The sequence below is a fragment of the Chiloscyllium plagiosum genome, unplaced genomic scaffold (assembly GCF_037043375.1).
Source record: "Chiloscyllium plagiosum isolate Xiang-an unplaced genomic scaffold, Cpla_swu_hap1 HiC_scaffold_10, whole genome shotgun sequence".
NCBI lineage: Eukaryota > Metazoa > Chordata > Chondrichthyes > Orectolobiformes > Hemiscylliidae > Chiloscyllium > Chiloscyllium plagiosum.
In genome coordinates this window covers 73,053,388-73,070,408 of record NW_028270148.1, presented here as the reverse complement: position 1 = coordinate 73,070,408, position 17,021 = coordinate 73,053,388, and the positions used below count along the sequence as shown (strand labels likewise).

At 41.0% G+C, this 17,021-nt stretch overlaps 2 protein-coding genes across 6 annotated transcripts in view; one reads left to right on the top strand and one right to left on the bottom strand.

Annotated features, from left to right (window-relative positions):
- tfb1m (transcription factor B1, mitochondrial) overlaps positions 1-16,624 on the top strand; it is a 77,784-nt gene extending 61,160 nt beyond the window's left edge. Inside the window, exons 7-10 of one of the 5 annotated variants that reach the window (XR_006312548.2) lie at positions 2,005-2,132; positions 13,409-13,491; positions 14,448-14,552; positions 16,487-16,624. Coding sequence is in view for 3 of the 5 variants with exons in the window: in XM_043696140.2 (XP_043552075.2) it covers positions 2,005-2,132; positions 13,409-13,643 (363 nt within the window). In the remaining 2 variants the exon portion in view is untranslated. Of the gene's footprint in view, positions 1-2,004; positions 2,133-13,408; positions 14,996-16,486 lie in introns of those variants that run through there. The other 4 variants (XR_015758470.1, XM_043696148.2, XM_043696149.2 and 1 more) reach the window with 4 other exon arrangements.
- Positions 15,300-17,021, bottom strand: part of tiam2b (TIAM Rac1 associated GEF 2b) — a 243,392-nt gene continuing 241,670 nt past the window's right edge. The window contains exon 24 of the mRNA XM_043696135.2: positions 15,300-16,736. Coding sequence (XP_043552070.2) covers positions 16,114-16,736 — 623 coding nt within the window. The 3' untranslated portion in view covers positions 15,300-16,113. The remainder of the gene's footprint in view (positions 16,737-17,021) is intronic.

Here is a 17,021-nt window from a genome sequence, read left to right as displayed (position 1 = left end):
CTTTAACCTTCGTATGCCTTTTCCTGTTCCTGTCTGATTCTATCAGTTCTCAAGTGGCAAATCCTCCCTTTGCCAAATGTTCTGCAGACTCTACAATGATGTGAAATTAGGGATAAAATTCTGATAGTAATGAAAGAGCCTTAAAACATTCCTGATATCCCTCATGTTCATGAGTAGGGGTCTGTTGGCCATCACAGCATGTCAATCCTCTGACATTGACAACTGGCGTGTCACTGATACTGGATCACTAATTATCCAGCCCGTCGTTTTGTAATTAACCTTGACTGGTACTTTGCAGCACTTCCAAAAGATAGGCTAGTTCTTCATAATGCCCACTCTTGATCTTAAATGCGATCAGGAGATGCTGCAGCAGAGTGTCTTTATCGAAGCACCGATCCAGTGTTGTGAGGACCCCATTCATTGCCTGGTGGAATATAGACAGATGATTGGAGGGCCTTTTGAATTGTGGATCCATGTGTATTGCTTATACTCTACAATGCAAATTAATTTACTTTTGATTCTGTGACTAAAAGAATGGTCTAGAAACCATTAAGGATGTCTACGGTTGTGAGTACCATGTGACCTGGGCTTAGCATGTTCAAAATCAACAGGGTTACTTTGGTCAAAACTGTATAATCGGTTGGCAGTCTATACACGATCAGCTACATGGTAAAGAGTTGAGGTCATATTTAATAATATCAAGTTAGAACATAGATTATTCCTTTGGTTCTTGATGTTCGCCAACCTGTGGAACCAATCTGAAGCCCATCTAACCTACACTATTCCATTTTCATCCATATGTTTATCCAATGACCATTTAAATGCCCTTAAAGTTGTCAGATCTACTCCTATTGCAGGCAGTGCATTCCATGACCCTACTACTCTGAATAAAGACCCTACTACCTCTGACATCTGTCCTATATTTGTCATCCCTCAATTTAAAGCTATGTCCACTCATGCTAGCCATCCGAGGAAAAGGTCTCTCACTGTCCAACCTATGTAACCCTCCTGATTATCTTATGTCTCAATTAAGTCACCTCTCAACCTTTTTTCTTTCTAATGAAAACAGCATCAAGTCCCTCCGCCTTTCCTCCTAAGACCTTCCCTCCGTACCAGGCAACATCCTAGTAAATCTCCTCTCAACCCTTTCCAAAGCTTCCACATCCTTCCCATAATGCAGTGACCAGAACTGTATGCAATACACCACATGTGGCCGCAGCAGAGTTTTGTACAGCTGCAGAATGATCTCACTGTTCCAAAACTCAATCCCTCTACCTATAAAAGCTAATACACAGTGTGCCTTCTTAACACCCTATCAACCTGGGTGGCAACTTTCAAGGATCTATATACCTGGACACAGAGATCTCTCTACTCATCTACACTACCAAGAATCTTACCATTAGCCCAGTGCCCTGCATTCCTGTTACTCCTTCCAAAGTGAATCACCTCGCACATTTCCGCATTAAACTCAATTTCCAACCTCTCAGCCCAGCTCTGCAGCATATCTATGTCTCTCTGTAACCTACAACATCTTTTGTCACTATCCACAACTCTACCGACCTTCGTGTCATCCACAAATTTACTAATCCATCCTTCTATGCCCTCATCCAGGTCATTTATAAAAATGACAAACAGTAGTGGACCCAAAACAGATCCTTGCAGTACCCCACTAGTAACTGAACTCCAGGCTGAATATTTCCCATCAGCTACTACCCTCTGTCGTCTTTCAGCTAGCCAATTTCTGATCCAAACCTAAATCACCCTCAATCCCATTCCTCCATAATTTGTGCAATAGCTTACCATGAGGAACCTTATCAAAAGCCTTATTAAAATCCATATACACCACATCAACCACTTTGCCCTCATCCACTTGGGTAGAAAGGTTGAATATACCCATCATGCCCATTTTATGCTCCAGAAGAAACATTTTGAAACGAGACATTTTAAGTGTAGTTTTTCTTGCGTATTTAATGTAATCTGTGCAATCTAATTTTTGATGTTTAGGTTGATGTCGGCGTTGTGCACTTCGTGCCTTTGGTGCAACCACAAATTAATCAACCCTTTAAACTGGTGGAAAAAGTGGTGAGACATACCTTCAGCTTTAAGCGAAAGTACTGTCGAAGAGGAGTTGAGTAAGTTCTAGTCCTGTATCTGTCAATGATCTATTTTTGTAATAACTAAGGTAATTTGATCACTGTGGTATTATTATTTTAACAATTGTAATACATTACACAAATGTCTCATGAGGTAGTGGGATGTGGAGTGCAGGATTTGCTTACTTTCTCCTTCTCTGCCACTATTGTGCCTCATCAATAAGATATTGGGACTGAAAATGTGTTGCAGCTTGACAGACTAATCGTTAGTATACTGAGAGATTGGGAGCATCTTATTAAAACTCGGCGTCCGTGCTGCTGCGCTCAAGGTGTTCCAAAGTCGTCTCTTCAATGTGTGAATGGATGTGAACTTGGCAACATTCAAGGGCAGATTGTATTTCCTGTATGCAGAAATCAAGAGATTGAGTGTGGCTTACAGATGTGGTGCTGAGTGAATTATGATAATGGGCTCATCCACAATCTCTGCATCATGCATAACTAAGATGGATGGTTTTGGCTTAGAGGTGACTGATGCTAAAGAGTTGCCCATCTAGACTGTATTTAATTTTGACATCAGACATCTGGTTTTTGAAATGAATAGCCAATATCACTGTCAACCACCCAGCAATCTTCAAACTAATTTATCATCCCCACCATATTCTCTTCTATATTATTTATATATGTCATGAATAATAAGGCACCCAGCACTGATCCTTGTGATATACAAGTGTAACAGGCCTCCAGTCAGACAAACTGTCTTCTATCGCCACACTCTGTCTCTTACCACAAAGTCAATTTTGGATCCAACTTGCTAAGTTACCCTGGATCCCATGTGCTTTTTCCATCTTTATCGGTCTATCTATCATTTGCGACCTTTCCAAAGGCTTTGAACAAATGCTGTGTAACCCTCCCCCTGCTGAAGTTGATTTAGATTTATCTGGCAAAAAGGAGCATGTCAGAAGTTTCAACAAAAGGGCTAAAGCCACAGTATATCCTTGGCAGGATTTCCTCGGTCATAGGAAGTAGGCAATTCATGATCTAACATCAGTGAATTGACTTCACTCCCAAATCTATACACACAGTGTATGAGGCCTTGATGGAAGTAAAAGTCTGCTAGCTTTGGTATCACAGCTGAACTACTGTTGGTGCCTCACACATTGTGCTTTTTCATTCTTCTGATTGTTGTTGCTGCTCTCCCATTGATGCTACAGATTTACAAATAGAAGCAAAGAAGATAGGGCTAGGCCATTTGTGTTGCTTGCAAATTTTGAGATATTACATTTAACTTCCTCATGTAAATTATTAACATTTTGTGAATAGCTGGAGTCTTAGTACTGTTCCCTGCTCTTATTTCCTGAATGCTAGCCACTTCTCTATCCATCACAATGCACCACTCCTAATCCCATGTACTTCCATTTTACACATTACTTTATTGTGTGGGACTTGATCAAAAGCCTTCGGAAAGTCCAAGTAAACCACATCCATTGACTCTTCATGATCAACTCAACAAGTTATTTCCTCGAAAAATTGTGTTAGATTTGTCAAAGATGATTTCTCTTTTGTAAGTTCATACTGACTCTGAGTCTACCACTGTTTTTTGAAGTGCTGTAAAATTCTGGGTAACGAACTCTAGCATCTTCCTCACTACTGACATCAGAATAACTAACCTATAATTCCCTGTTTTCTGTCTACTTCCCTTTTCAATTGGAGGGTAGCTAATGTAACCCTTTCTGGAGAAGCTTGTGATGGAACCCACTAGGGAACAGGCAGTAGTAGATTTAGTGATGTGTAATGAGTCGGACTTGATAAGGGCTCCTTCATCTCACATGCCTTTAGGAGGCAGTGACCATAATATGATAGAATTTATCTGCAATTTGAGAGGGAGAAACTGGAATCTGATGTAACAGTATTACAGCAGAATAAAGGTAACTACAGAGGCAATGAGGGGGGAGCTGTGTAGAATTGACTTGGAGAGGAGACTAGCAGGAAAGGCAGTGGAATAGAAATGGCAGGAGTTTCTGGGAATAATTTGGGAGACACAGCAGAGATTCATCCTGAGGTAAACGAAGCATGGTACAGGGAGGATGAGGCAATCTTGGCTGAGTAGGGAACTCAGGGATAGCATTAAAAACAAAAGAGAAAGCATATATTGTGGCAAAGGGCAGTAGGAAACCAGAGGATTGGGAAGCTTACAAAGACCAACAGAGGACAAGTAAAAAAAGAAATGGGGGTGGAGAAATTTAAAATGAGGGGAAGCTATGCAGTAATATAAAAGAAGGTTGCAAGAGTTTCTTTAAATATATAGAGAACAAAAGAAAGGCAAAAGTGGACATTGGGCTGCTGGAAAATGACGCTGGAGTAGTAACGGGGAACAAAGAAATAGCAGAGGAACTGAACAAGTACTTTGTGTCAGTCTTCATGGTGGAATATACAAGTAGCATCCCAAAAACTTGAGAGTTGCGGGGCAAAGGTGAGTTATGTTGACCATCACCAAGGAGAAGATACTAGAAAAGCTCAAAGGTCTGAAGGTGGATAAATCACCTGGACCAGCTGGACTACACCCCAGGGATCTGAGGGAGATAGCTGAAAAGGTAGTGAAGACGTTAGTGGTGATCATTCAAGAATCACTGGAGTCAAAGAGGCTCCCAGAGGACTGGAAAATCGCTAATGTAAGTCTCCTCCTCCTTTCCTTCCCCCCCAGTTTAAGAAGGCAGTAAGGTAAAAGATGGAAATTACAGGCCAATTAGCCTGACCTCAGTCATTGGTAAGATTTTAGAGTTTACTGTGAAGGATAAGAATTATGAATACTTGGAAGTGCAGGATAAAATAGGGCAAAGTCAGCATCGTTTCATCATGGGGAGGTCATGCCTGACAAATCTGTTAGAATTCTTTGAAGAGGTCATGAGCAGGTTAGACAAAGGAAAGAAAATGAATGTTATCTATTTGACTTCCAGAAGGCCTTTGACAAGGTGTTGTGCAGGAGCTGAATCAGGTAAGAGTCCATGGTATTAGAGGCAAGGCATTATATAGTTAGAGGATTGGATGTCTGGCAGAAAGCAGTGAGTGGACATTTAAAAGGGTCCTTCTCAGGATGGCAGCCAGTGACTTGTGGTGTTCCACAAGGGTCAGTGTTGGGACCATAACTTTTCACTTCAAACACCAATGATCTAGATGAAGGAACTGAGGGCATTCTGGCTAAGTTTGCAGATGATGTAAAGATAGGTAGAGGGAAAGATAGTGTTGAGGAGACTGTTTAGACAGGTTAGAAATGTGGGCAAAGTGGCAGTTGGAATACAATGTGGGCAAGTGAGGTCACATACTTTGGGAGGAAGAATAGAGGCACAGACTATTTTCTAAATAGGGAGAAAATTCAGAAACCTGAAGTGCAAAGGGACTTGGGATGCCTAGTCCTGGATTTTCTCAAGGTAAACTTGTTGAGTTGAGTCAGTAGTTTGGAAGGTAAATACAATGTTGGCATTTATTTCAAGAGGACTAGAATATAAAAGCAGGGATGTACGTCTGAAATTTTATAAGGATCTGGTCAGACAACGTTTAGAGTATTGTGAGCAATTTTGGGCCCCATACCTCAGGAAGGATGTATTAACCTTGGTGCGGGTTCAGAGGAGGCTCACAAGAATAATCCAAGGAATTAAACGCTTAACATATGTGGAACATTTGAGGACTCTGGATCTATACTTGGAGTTTTGAAGAATATGGGGGGAATCTAATCTAAACCTACAGAATACTGAACTGCTTGGACAGATTGGACATTGGGAAGATGTTTCCATTAGCAGATTAGACTGGACCTGAGCGCACAGCCTTAGAGTAAAGGAAAAATAATTTAGAATGGAGAATCTTCTTCAGCCAGAAAGTAGTGAATCCATGAAACCCATTGCCACAAAAGGTTATAGATATCAGGTCATTAAATGGCAGGGTAGACTGGAAGAACACAGCAAGGCTGTGCGCTTGGGTCCCAGTCTCTCCTACCGATGTAAACATCTTCCCAACATTCGCTCTGTCCAGGCTGCTCAGTATTTTATAAGTTTCTTCCTTCTAAATTCCATTGAGTATAGACCCAGAGTCCTCAAACTTTCCTCACAAGTTAAGCTTTTCACTCCGGGACCATTCTCGTGAACCTCCTCTGAACACGCGTCAGGGCCAGTACATCCTTCCTGAGATATGGGGCCCAAAACAGTGCACAATATTCCAAATGTGCTCTGAGCAGATCCCTATACAGCCTCAGATGTACATCCATGCTCTTATATTCAAGTCCCCTCAAAATAATGCTGTCGTTGCATTTGCCTTCCTATTTACTGACTCAGCTTTCAAGTTTACCTTAAGAGAATACTGACCTAGAACTCCCAAGTCTCTTTGCACTTAAGACTTCTGAATTTTCTCTCCATTTAGGAAACAGTCCACACCTCTATTCTTCCTATCAATGTGCATGATCTCACACTTTCCTACATTGTACTCCAGCTGCCACTTCTTTGCCCACTCTTCTAACCTGTCCAAATCCTTCTGCAGCCTCCCCGTCTCCTCAATGCTACCTGTTCTTGTACTATCTTTGTATCATCTGCACACTTAGCCAGAATGCCCTCGGTTCCTTCATCTATATCATTAATGTTAAAAATCTCACAACACCAGGTTATAGTCCAACAGGTTTATTTGGAAGTACAAGCTTTCGGAGCACTGCTCCATCATCAGGTAAGTATGGAACATGATCATAAGTCACACAATTTATGGCAAAGGATTCTATAGCTATAACTTCTGTGCCTTATGATTCTGCTCCACAGCTACCTGATAAAGGAGCAGTGCTCCGAAGGCTAGTACTTACAAATAAACCTGTTGGATTATAACTTGGAGTTGTGATTTTTAATTTTGTCCACCCCAGACCAACACCGGCACCTTCAGGTCATGTATTGTTAATGTATAAAGTGAAATGTGGTCCCAACACTGAGTCTTGTGGAACACCATTTGTCACTGGCAGCCATCCTGAGTAAGACCCTTTTATCCCCACTCTCTACTTTCTGCCAGACGGCCAAGCTTATATCCATGCAAACACTTGTCTCTATCACCATGGACCTTTATCTTACTCAGTAGCCTCCTGTGCGGCACCTTGTCAAAGGCCTTCTTGAAGTCCAGGTAGGTAACATCCATTGGCTCTTCTTGGTCTAACCTGCTCATTACTTCCTCAAAGAACTCTAGACAATTTGTCAGGTATGACCACTCCTTGATGAAACCAGGTTGACTTTGCCGTAATTTACTATATACTTCCAAGGATTCAGAAATCCCGTCCTTCACAATGAATCCCAGGATCTTACCCATGACTGAAGTTAGGCTAATTGGTCTGTAATTTTCCATTTTTTTTGCCTTACTCCCTTTTTAAAGAGGGGTAATTCATTAGTGATTTTCCAGTCCTCTGGAACCCTCCCTGACTCTAGTGATTCATGAAAAATCACCACTAGCACCTTCACTATCTCCTCAGCTACCTCCCTTAGAACTCTAGAGTGTGGCCCATCTGGTCCAGCTGATTTATCCAACTTCAAACCTTCCAGTACCATCTCCTTGATGATGGCCACCATACTCGGTTCTGCCCCTTCACTCTCTTGAAGTTATGGGAAATTACTCGTGTCTTCCACCAAGAAGACTGACACAAAGTAATCATTCAGTTTCTCAGCCATATCCTTGTTTCCCACTACTGTCTCTCCAGCATCATTTTCCAGCAGTCCAGTGTCCATTTTTGCCTCTCTTTTGCCCTTTATGTATCTAAAACGCTTACAGTCCTCTTTTTTTATATTACTGGCTAGCTTACCCTCCTAATTAATCTTTCCCCTCCTTTCATATTTTGTTGTCCTTTGTTGGTCTTTGTAAGCTTCCTAATTCTCTGGTTTCCCACGGTCCTTCATCACATTATATGCTTTCTGTTTAGCTTTAATTCTATGCCTGACTTCCCTCGTCAGCCATGGTTGCCTCATCCTCTCTCTACCATGATTCATTTTCCTCAGGATGAATCTTTGCTGTGTTCTGAATTACTCCCGGAAACTCCTGCCATTGCTGTTCAACTGTCTTTTTCCTGTTAGGTTCCTCTCCCAGTCAATTCTACCCAGCTCCTCCCTCATGCCTTTGTACTTGCCTTTATTCTGCTATAATACCATTACCTCTGATTCTATTTTCTCCCTCTCAAAATTGCAGAGTAAATTCAATGAATCATATTATGATCACTATCTCCTAAGTGTTCCTTCACCTTAAGCACCCTTATCAAGTCTGCCTTATTGCACAACATTAAATCCAGTACTGCCTGTTCCCTAGTGGGCTCCTCCTTAAGCTGCTCCAAAAATCCATCTTGTAGACATTTGACAAATTTATTTTCTTGCGAACCACTACCAATCTGATTTTTCCCAGTCCACCTGCATATTGAAATCCCTCACGGTCACTGTAACTTTGCCTTTCTGACACATCTTTTCCCTCTCTTGGTGTATCTTGCTATTGTTTGGAGGCCTTTATGTAATTCCAACTGTTTTTTTTTACCTTTACGATTCCTCCATTCTACCTACATGGATTCTACACCATCTGGCCCTACTTTGTTTCTTATTATTGATTTAATTTTATTTCTTACTAATTAAGCAACCTCACACCCTCTGCCTGTCGTTTACAGTAGGACGTATATCCTTGAATATTCAGCTCCCAATCCTGATCCCCTTTCAGCAAAGTCTGTATGATGCCCACCATGTCATACCTGACAATTTCGATCTGCGCCAGGTACCATTGCCCAACTCCTGATGTGAAGGGCTTTTGCCCGAAACGGCGATTTTACTGCTCCTCGGATGCTGCCTGAACTCCTGTGCTCTTCCAGCACCACTAATCCAGAACCATTCCCCAACTCGGCCGCCGTTACACCAATGACTGCATTGGTGCTGCATCCTGCACCAAGGCCGAACTGGAGCAATTCCTCGACTTTGCAAACAAATTCCACCCTGTCCTTAAATTCATTTGGTCTATCTTGGACATCGCCCACCCCTTCCTTGACCCCTTGTTTCCATCTCCAGCGACATTTTACAGACTGACATTTACTACAAACTCTATCCCATTTTTCCATCTCCATCACATCTACTCTGATGAGGAGACATTGCACACTCAAGTATTTCAGATGTCCACCTATTTCTAAACAATGTGCTTTTCCCTGTTTTGTCACCCAGACAGCCCTCCACACACTTCCTCCATGCCCCACTCTACTGCTCTTAAACCCCCCACCTCCATAAACATAATTAAGACAGGGTTCTCCCACCCAGTGCCACTTGCCACCACACTAGTCTGCATGTCCAACATATCATCCTCCAACAAGTCAACCAAATCCAACTAGATCCCACCACCAAGAACATCTTCCCCTCCCTGTCTTCTGCAAGGAGCATTCCCTTCACCACTCCTTGGTTTGTTTCACCCTCCCACCAACACACACACACACACATATTCCCTGGCACCTTCCAATGCCACATCACCTCCCTCACTTATAGCCAGTGCCCCAAATAGTCCTTTCAGGTGAAGCAGTTCACCTGCCTCTCTTCCACCCTAGATTACTGTATCCAGTGCTCCTCATGTGATCTTCTCTGTATTGGTTCGACCAAAAGTAAACTAAGTGCATGTTTCGCCGAGCAACTCAGCCAGGCCTGGTAAGGGCCAGCCTGACCTCCCGGTCACTGCCTGTTTCAATTCCTATTCCCACACCCTCTCCGACATGTCCATCCTTGGTCTCCTTCATTGCCACAGTGAGTCAGACTGCAAATCGGAGGAATGACTCCTCATCTTTCGCCTAGGCAGCCTACAATACAGAGGATGTTTTCACAGGGTTGAGTAATCGAGGACTACAGGGAATCAGTTTAAGGTTAGAGAGGAAAGAATAAAAGTGAACCTGAGGAGCAACTTTTTTTATACAGAGGTATGTATGTATATACAATGAGCTGCCAGCAGAAGTGGTTGAGGCGGGTACATTAACAACATTTAAAAGGCATTTGGACAAATAAGTGGATAGGAAACATTTAGAAGGATATGGGCCCAAGTGCCGGGAAACTGGGATAACATGGGTAGACATGTTGATCGCCATGGACCAGTTAGGGCCGAAGGGCCTTTCTCCGTGCTGTAGGACTCTATGACTCTGACTCAACATTTAGTTTTCCAATTTCAAGTGATTTTCCCACCCATCCCCCAACTCCCTTCCCAGGCCTGCCTCCCATCCCTCCAACCGACCCTTTCCACCAGCTACCAACAGGATTCATTCCTCCTAACAACCACCTGTATTCATCTGTCAGTATGTCCCCTCCTCCCCGCTTATCTGCAGCTCCCCCTACCCCCACCTCCATTCCTGGAGAAGAGTTATACCTGACAAGTTGACTTCTCCACCTCCTGATGTTGCCTGGCTTGCTGTGTTCTTCCTGCCTCCTGCTTACTTACACGGAGGCTGGATCCAAAGTACTTTTGTCAGTAACTATGATTGCGTGGTAGAGCAGATTTGATGGGTCAAATGGCCTAATTTTTGCTCTCGTGTCTTAAGGTCTAATCTGCAGGAACTGTTTGAGTCAAGAATTTTGGAAGTTGACTACCGATGCATCCATTATTTCTAGGGCCACTTAAATACTCTGAGATGTAGATTATCAGGCCCTGGGAATTCATTAGCCTTCAATCCCATCAAATTCTCCAATGTCATTTCTGTAATATAGATTTGCTTCAGTTCCTAAAAATGTGTTGCTGGAAAAGCGCAGCAGGTCAGGCAGCATCCAAGAAGGAGAATCGACGTTTTGGGCATAAGCCCTTCTTTTTAAGCTCTGATCTTCAGCATCTGCAGTCGTCACTTTCTCCTAGTTGCTTCAGTTCCTCCCTCTCAGCTAAGTTGTGTTCCCTAACATTTATGGTACATTATTCATGTCTTCCTTTCTGAAGATCGAAGTACAAATTTAGTTTGTTAGCCATTTCTTCATTCCCCCTTTTATTATTAAATCCCCCATTTCTGAATGTAAAAGACCCATATTAGTTTCCCATCTTTTTCTCTTTACATATCAACAGGAATGTTTTTACTCAAGTCGTATGTTCCTTGCAAGCTTAGAGGAGAACGTGAGGGCTGCAGATGCTGGAGATCAAAGCTGAAAATGCGCAGCAGGTCAGGCAGCATCCAAGGAACAGGAGAATCGACGTTTCGGGCATAAGCCCTTCTTCAGGAAGGGCTTATGCCCGAATCGTCGATTCTCCTGTTCCTTGGATGCTGCCTGACCTGCTGCGCTTTTCCAGCAACACATTTTCAGCTCCTTGCAAGCTTATCCTTGTACTCTCTTTTCCCCTCTTTAATCAATCTCTTGAACCTCCTTTGCGGAGTTCTAGAACTGTTTCTATTCCTTTGGGCTTATTTTTCTTGCCAATTTGTATGCTTTCTTTTTACAGCAAATTATCTCTAACTTCCCTTGTAAACCATGGTTTGGCCACAGTTGTCTTTCGACTCGTGCCCAATAGGAATAAACTTTTTTGTGTTTGCTCTTTGAAGGTTTGCCATTGTCTATCCACTGTCATTCTTTTTAATAACATTTCCCAATCCATCAGAACAAACTCTCATTTCATACCATCATAGTTTCCCTTATTACGATTCAGGACCCTATTCTTAGAATCATCTACCTTACTTTGCATTTTGATGAAGAATTGTCATATTATGGTCGCTCATCAAGAAGGAGTCTCTCATAAAGTCATAGAGATATACAGCACGGAAACAGACCCAAATAGTCAATGCCGACCAGATATCCCAACCAAATCTAGTCCCATTTGCCAGCAGCTGGCCCATATCCCTCCAAACCCTTCCTATTCATATAGCCATCTAGATGCCTTTTAAATGTTGCAATTGTACCAGCCTCCACCATTTCCTCTGGCAGCTCATTCCATACACATACCACCCTCTCCATGAAAACGTTGCCCCTTAGGTCTCTTTTGTATCTTTGCCCTCTACTTTAGGACTCCCCCACCCAGGAAAAAGACCTTGTTTATTTATCCTATCCAAGCCCCTCATGATTTTATAAACCTCTATAAAGTCACCCCTCAGCCTTGGACACTCCGGGGAAAACAGCCCCAGCCTATTCGACCTCTCCCTGTAGCTCAAGTCCTCCAACCCTGGTAACATCCTTGAAAGGGTTCAGAAAAGATTTACAAGTTTCACAATGTCTTTCCAATAGAAAACAGACCGGAATTGCATGCAATTAGTCCAAACGTGGCCTAACCAGTGTCCTGTACAGCCACAACATGACCTCCCACTTCCTGTACTCAACACTCTGACCAATAAAGGAAAGTATACCAAACACCGCCTTCACTATCCTATCTATCTACCTGTGACTCTACTTTCAAGGAGCTGTGAACCTGCAGTTCAAGGTCTTTGTTCAGCAACACTTCCTAGGACCTTACCATTAAGTATATAGGTCCTGCTACGATTTCCTTTCCCACTCCTCAGCCTATTGGCCCATCTGATCAAGATCCCATTGTAACCAGAGGTAACTTTCTTCGCTGTCCATTACACTTCCAATTTTGACGTCATCTGCAAATGTACTAGCTATACCTCTTATGCTCACATCCAAATCATTTATATAAATGACGAAAAGTAGTGTACCCAGCACAGATCCTTATGTCACTCCACTGGTCACAGGCCTCCAATCTGAAAAACAATCCTCCATCACTACCCTCTGTCTTCTACTTTCAAGCCAGTTCTGTGTCTAAATGGCTAGTTCTCCCTGTATTCCAGGAGGTCAAACCTTGCTAATCAGTCTCCCATGGGGAACCTTGTCAAATGCCTTACTGAAGTCCATATAGATCACATCTACCACTCTGCCCTCATCAATCCTCTTGATTAGGTTTTTTTGAAGAAGTAACAAAGTTTGAGTCTTTACTTCCCCCACACAAAACCATGTTGACTATTCCTAATCAATCCTTGCCTTTCCAAATACATGTATCCTGTCCCTCAGGATTCCCTCCAACAACTTGCCCACCATCGACATCAGACTCCGTGGTCTATAGTTCCCTGGCTTGTCCTTACCACCCTTCTTAAATAGTGGCACCACCATCTTGTAAAAACATTCTGTTCCAATAGATGCATCCTACTTGATTCCCACAGATAAGCACCAGGTTGGATAAAATGAGCAGAGTTGACGCTGCAATCTGGCCGACAAGGACTGTTCAACTCTCATAATTACATTACCAAGCATTCACTTTTAGTTTTAACTTTTATACATCAAAGCAAAAATTGTTAGGAATATGTTCCTAAAAAATGTATTTAATACCTTTTTTGTTCTTTTTAGAACTTTATTTCCTGAAGCTCAGAGATTACAGCTAACGGAACAAATGCTGTGTATTGCTGATGTTGACCCTACACTTAGACCAGGTGAACTTTCGATACCTCAGTTCAGAGCTCTTTGTGATGCGTATAACCAACTGTGCAGTGAAAACCAAAATCTTTTCACTTACGACTTCAGAGAAGAATTACGACAAAAGAAGCTTTCGCATAAACCAAATAATCAGAGAAATGTGAGATAAGCGAAGGTTAAAACTTCGAAAATCTGGATATTTGTATTAGTTACTAAGGCTATATCAAATTGACATTCAATAAAAATGCTCTTAAGATCTGCTTTATAATATATCATCTCAAATAAAATGCTTCCATTAGAATGGTTTACATCTAACTTGGGCAAAGCACTATGCATTTGCAATAGAAGGAATTGAAAGCTGATTTTTAGGGACTGCACTGTTTTATCCAGTGTATTCATGGGCAATATAGCAGAAAAGCTCTGAGGCTGAATAATGAGGTAAATTATGTTGGTGATTTCAAACTGCGTTCATTTTGTACTTATGTTAATACATTGACCAATAGTTTTTATAAATATGGGTTTATGGCTGTAGCTTCCCAGACAGATATCAGTACCTGAGAAGAAGCTGTTAAAATTTCGAGTTCAAAAGCATGGACCAGTGTTCAGGAAATATTCAAGATAGCTAGTTGAGGTGGGATGAGTGGCTGAGGGCAAAGACAAATAGTATTGGATACATTCCTAAGATATTATGATACGTGGTTGAGTTTACAACAGATTGTGCAGTAAGGATTGTAGAGATTGGTATGCTCACTTGTACCAAATTACATTAATTTCTTTTCTTCGCCTCCCTCTACTGAACCTTGAGGTTAAACTAGCTTTGAAAATCTCCAGAGTTTGGATTATACAGATAGCATATTGATGCATTAATTGACCAAAGAGCAAGTTTAATTACAGCTGTTTATCTCACAAGCTCAATTCTGCATACTGATTGCATCATAATGGCACTGATGGATAGCATATTTGATCTCTACAGTGCTCTCAAAAATTCATTAAACAGCTTCATTAGCAAGAAAAATTCAGAGATGGTATTGCACCTCTGGAGCAGGTGGGATTTGAACCTTGGCCGCCTTGCCCAAAGGTAAGCATACAGCATTTCTATAAACTTAAGATAGGATAGCAGTGGCAAAGCTTGTGACAAATGCCTTTTCTTCACTATCCCTGTGCCCTGTGACAAAACCCTAGCTCCAGGTTTGTGACAATTTCAAAATTTTAAAAATGAGGGTTAAGTTAGTCTGGTGGGTCCCCTTCTCTATCTTGTAACTCTGGCCTCTCACACATATACTCTGTTCTAGAATCTCCTTACCCAATTTTCCTCCAAAGACCAAGCTGTCTTTTCCACCAATCTTTTTGATATCTCTGATATACCTCAGTGTCAGGTTTTCTTTAATAAAATATCCAATGCTGTTTTATAGATATTATAAAGACACTACATAAATGCAAGTTGTTGCTGAAGTGAATTACACATGTAATCCTATGATGGATATTTTGTGATTTAAAATAAAAATCAAATCTTACATTTTCCTCCAAGGTGTCATCAGCCACTTCTGAGAGCAACCATTATGGAATCACCCAATTTACCCAAGCCTCCAATCAGCACAAGCAAAATTAGGGAATATACATTCTTCTATTTCAGAATAACTCTGAATTTTTAAAAAAAATTCTAATATATTGTGTGAAGTAGGATTTGTTCCCAAAATATCCTTCAGTTAATCAAACTTATATAAATATTCTAAATTTGATTAGACTTAGCCCTTTGAGGCAAGATACTTTGGCAACAATATGACAACTTTCTTAATTTCATCAATAGAACAGCAGACATCTGGAATACAACGAGCATATTTATTTCACGTCCAACATTTTTTTCAGCCTGTGATGTCAAGTAGTCATTCAAAAGGATACAAAATATAACCAGTTAAAACTAGTTTTACAATGCAGTTTTCATAAAATTACAATATACACAATCTCCAAAGTTTATGTACAAAGCGAAAAGACACCTTAAGAATGTGAGCATGAAGAGGCACATGCATTACTGCAGCCCCTACAAAAGCTGTAGTGCTGAAAACTGTTAAATATGTAGAGTGTGTGTGTCAGGGCACCAGAGGTTTATCTTGGCAAACAGATAAAAGAAAACAGTGCCATACTTTGCTTTCTAAAAACTCAAACCAGACACAATGGAATAAATTCCATTATCTTGATGCTATAATGTAAACCAATATTTTCCATCCATAAATAAAATTAAGATTTATAGCTTATTAAAATAAGCAATTTAACCTTTCCTGAAAATATTACTTTAGCTGTTCAATACCTGCCTTAATTCCAATACAAAATTAGTGTATTGTAGAAACTAAACAATTTTATTTGACACAACTGAAACTATTGGCTAATATGCTAATTATTTTCTTTAACGAAAACAAGTATTAAGTCTATATTTTTGAGGCTGTGGTCTTAGTGTAGACAGCAGTAAGGCAAACTAAACATTCCTTTTCTTTAGAAAACTTAATATTTACTTCCAAAAATTGAAAACTGACCAGAACAGTATAACTTGGAGATTTAAAATAAAGACAAGACAATAAACTAACTACAATTCCTGATCATTGTATGCACAGCAGCACTCATTTGAGATGCTGAGTCTAAGGCTCTCAGTTACTTTCAATGTTTTCATAGAAGCAGTCTTCATTAACTACAGAAGTTAGGCTCTGGACACTAAACTCTCTCTCCAAAACAGAATTCAAGTCAACATTTGGCCCATCAGATTGACTATCTAGAGATCGGTTGTGCTTGTGCATGGGCAACAGACTTCCTTTTTTTTTCTTTGTACTGGTACTTTTTCTTTTGATTGGGCAGAAGTGGCCTCGCACAAGCCTGGGGTGACCATCTGTTTGTTCCACCTCTTCTGTATCCAGATGGTTATTGTTTGATGCCTGCTCTACATCCACTTTATCAACATCAATTTGCAATTTTTCAAATTGTTCTTTGATTTCATTTGCCAAAGTCTCATCCTTTGATTTGCAGCAATCTTCAGCATCACTCAAAATGTCTGATTCTTTTACTTCATCTTCCTGTTGTTCCTCTGCACTACTGTGTTCTTGCTTTGGATACGAAAGACTACTGTGCTCCAGTCCACTCTCCGAGGTATGGCAGCCACTGCTGTGTGTTCCACTGCTCAGGCTACATTCGTCAGAATCAACAGCATTACTCCTCCCAGAGTCCTGACTCCAATAAGATGGAGAATGTTTGAACAACTTTGATGCTCGTGTTGATGCTGAAGAAAAGAACAAATCACAATATTAAACAGTTTTAACTATTACAATCTAACTTGTAATTTGTTTTAAGTCTGCATATAACTTGGGGTTCATGTGAAATTCTTCCAGGGTTTCATCCTGCACTTTTTTTAAAAACTGGTTTTATTACAGAGTATAAATTACTAATGTGCAAACTCAGTCCCTATTTTGAAGGGAGATGACAGGATAAAATGAATTAGGACAAGGAGGATCAAGAAAAGCTAGAAAGATGATTAAAAGTTAATTGAATATACCATCCTACAAAC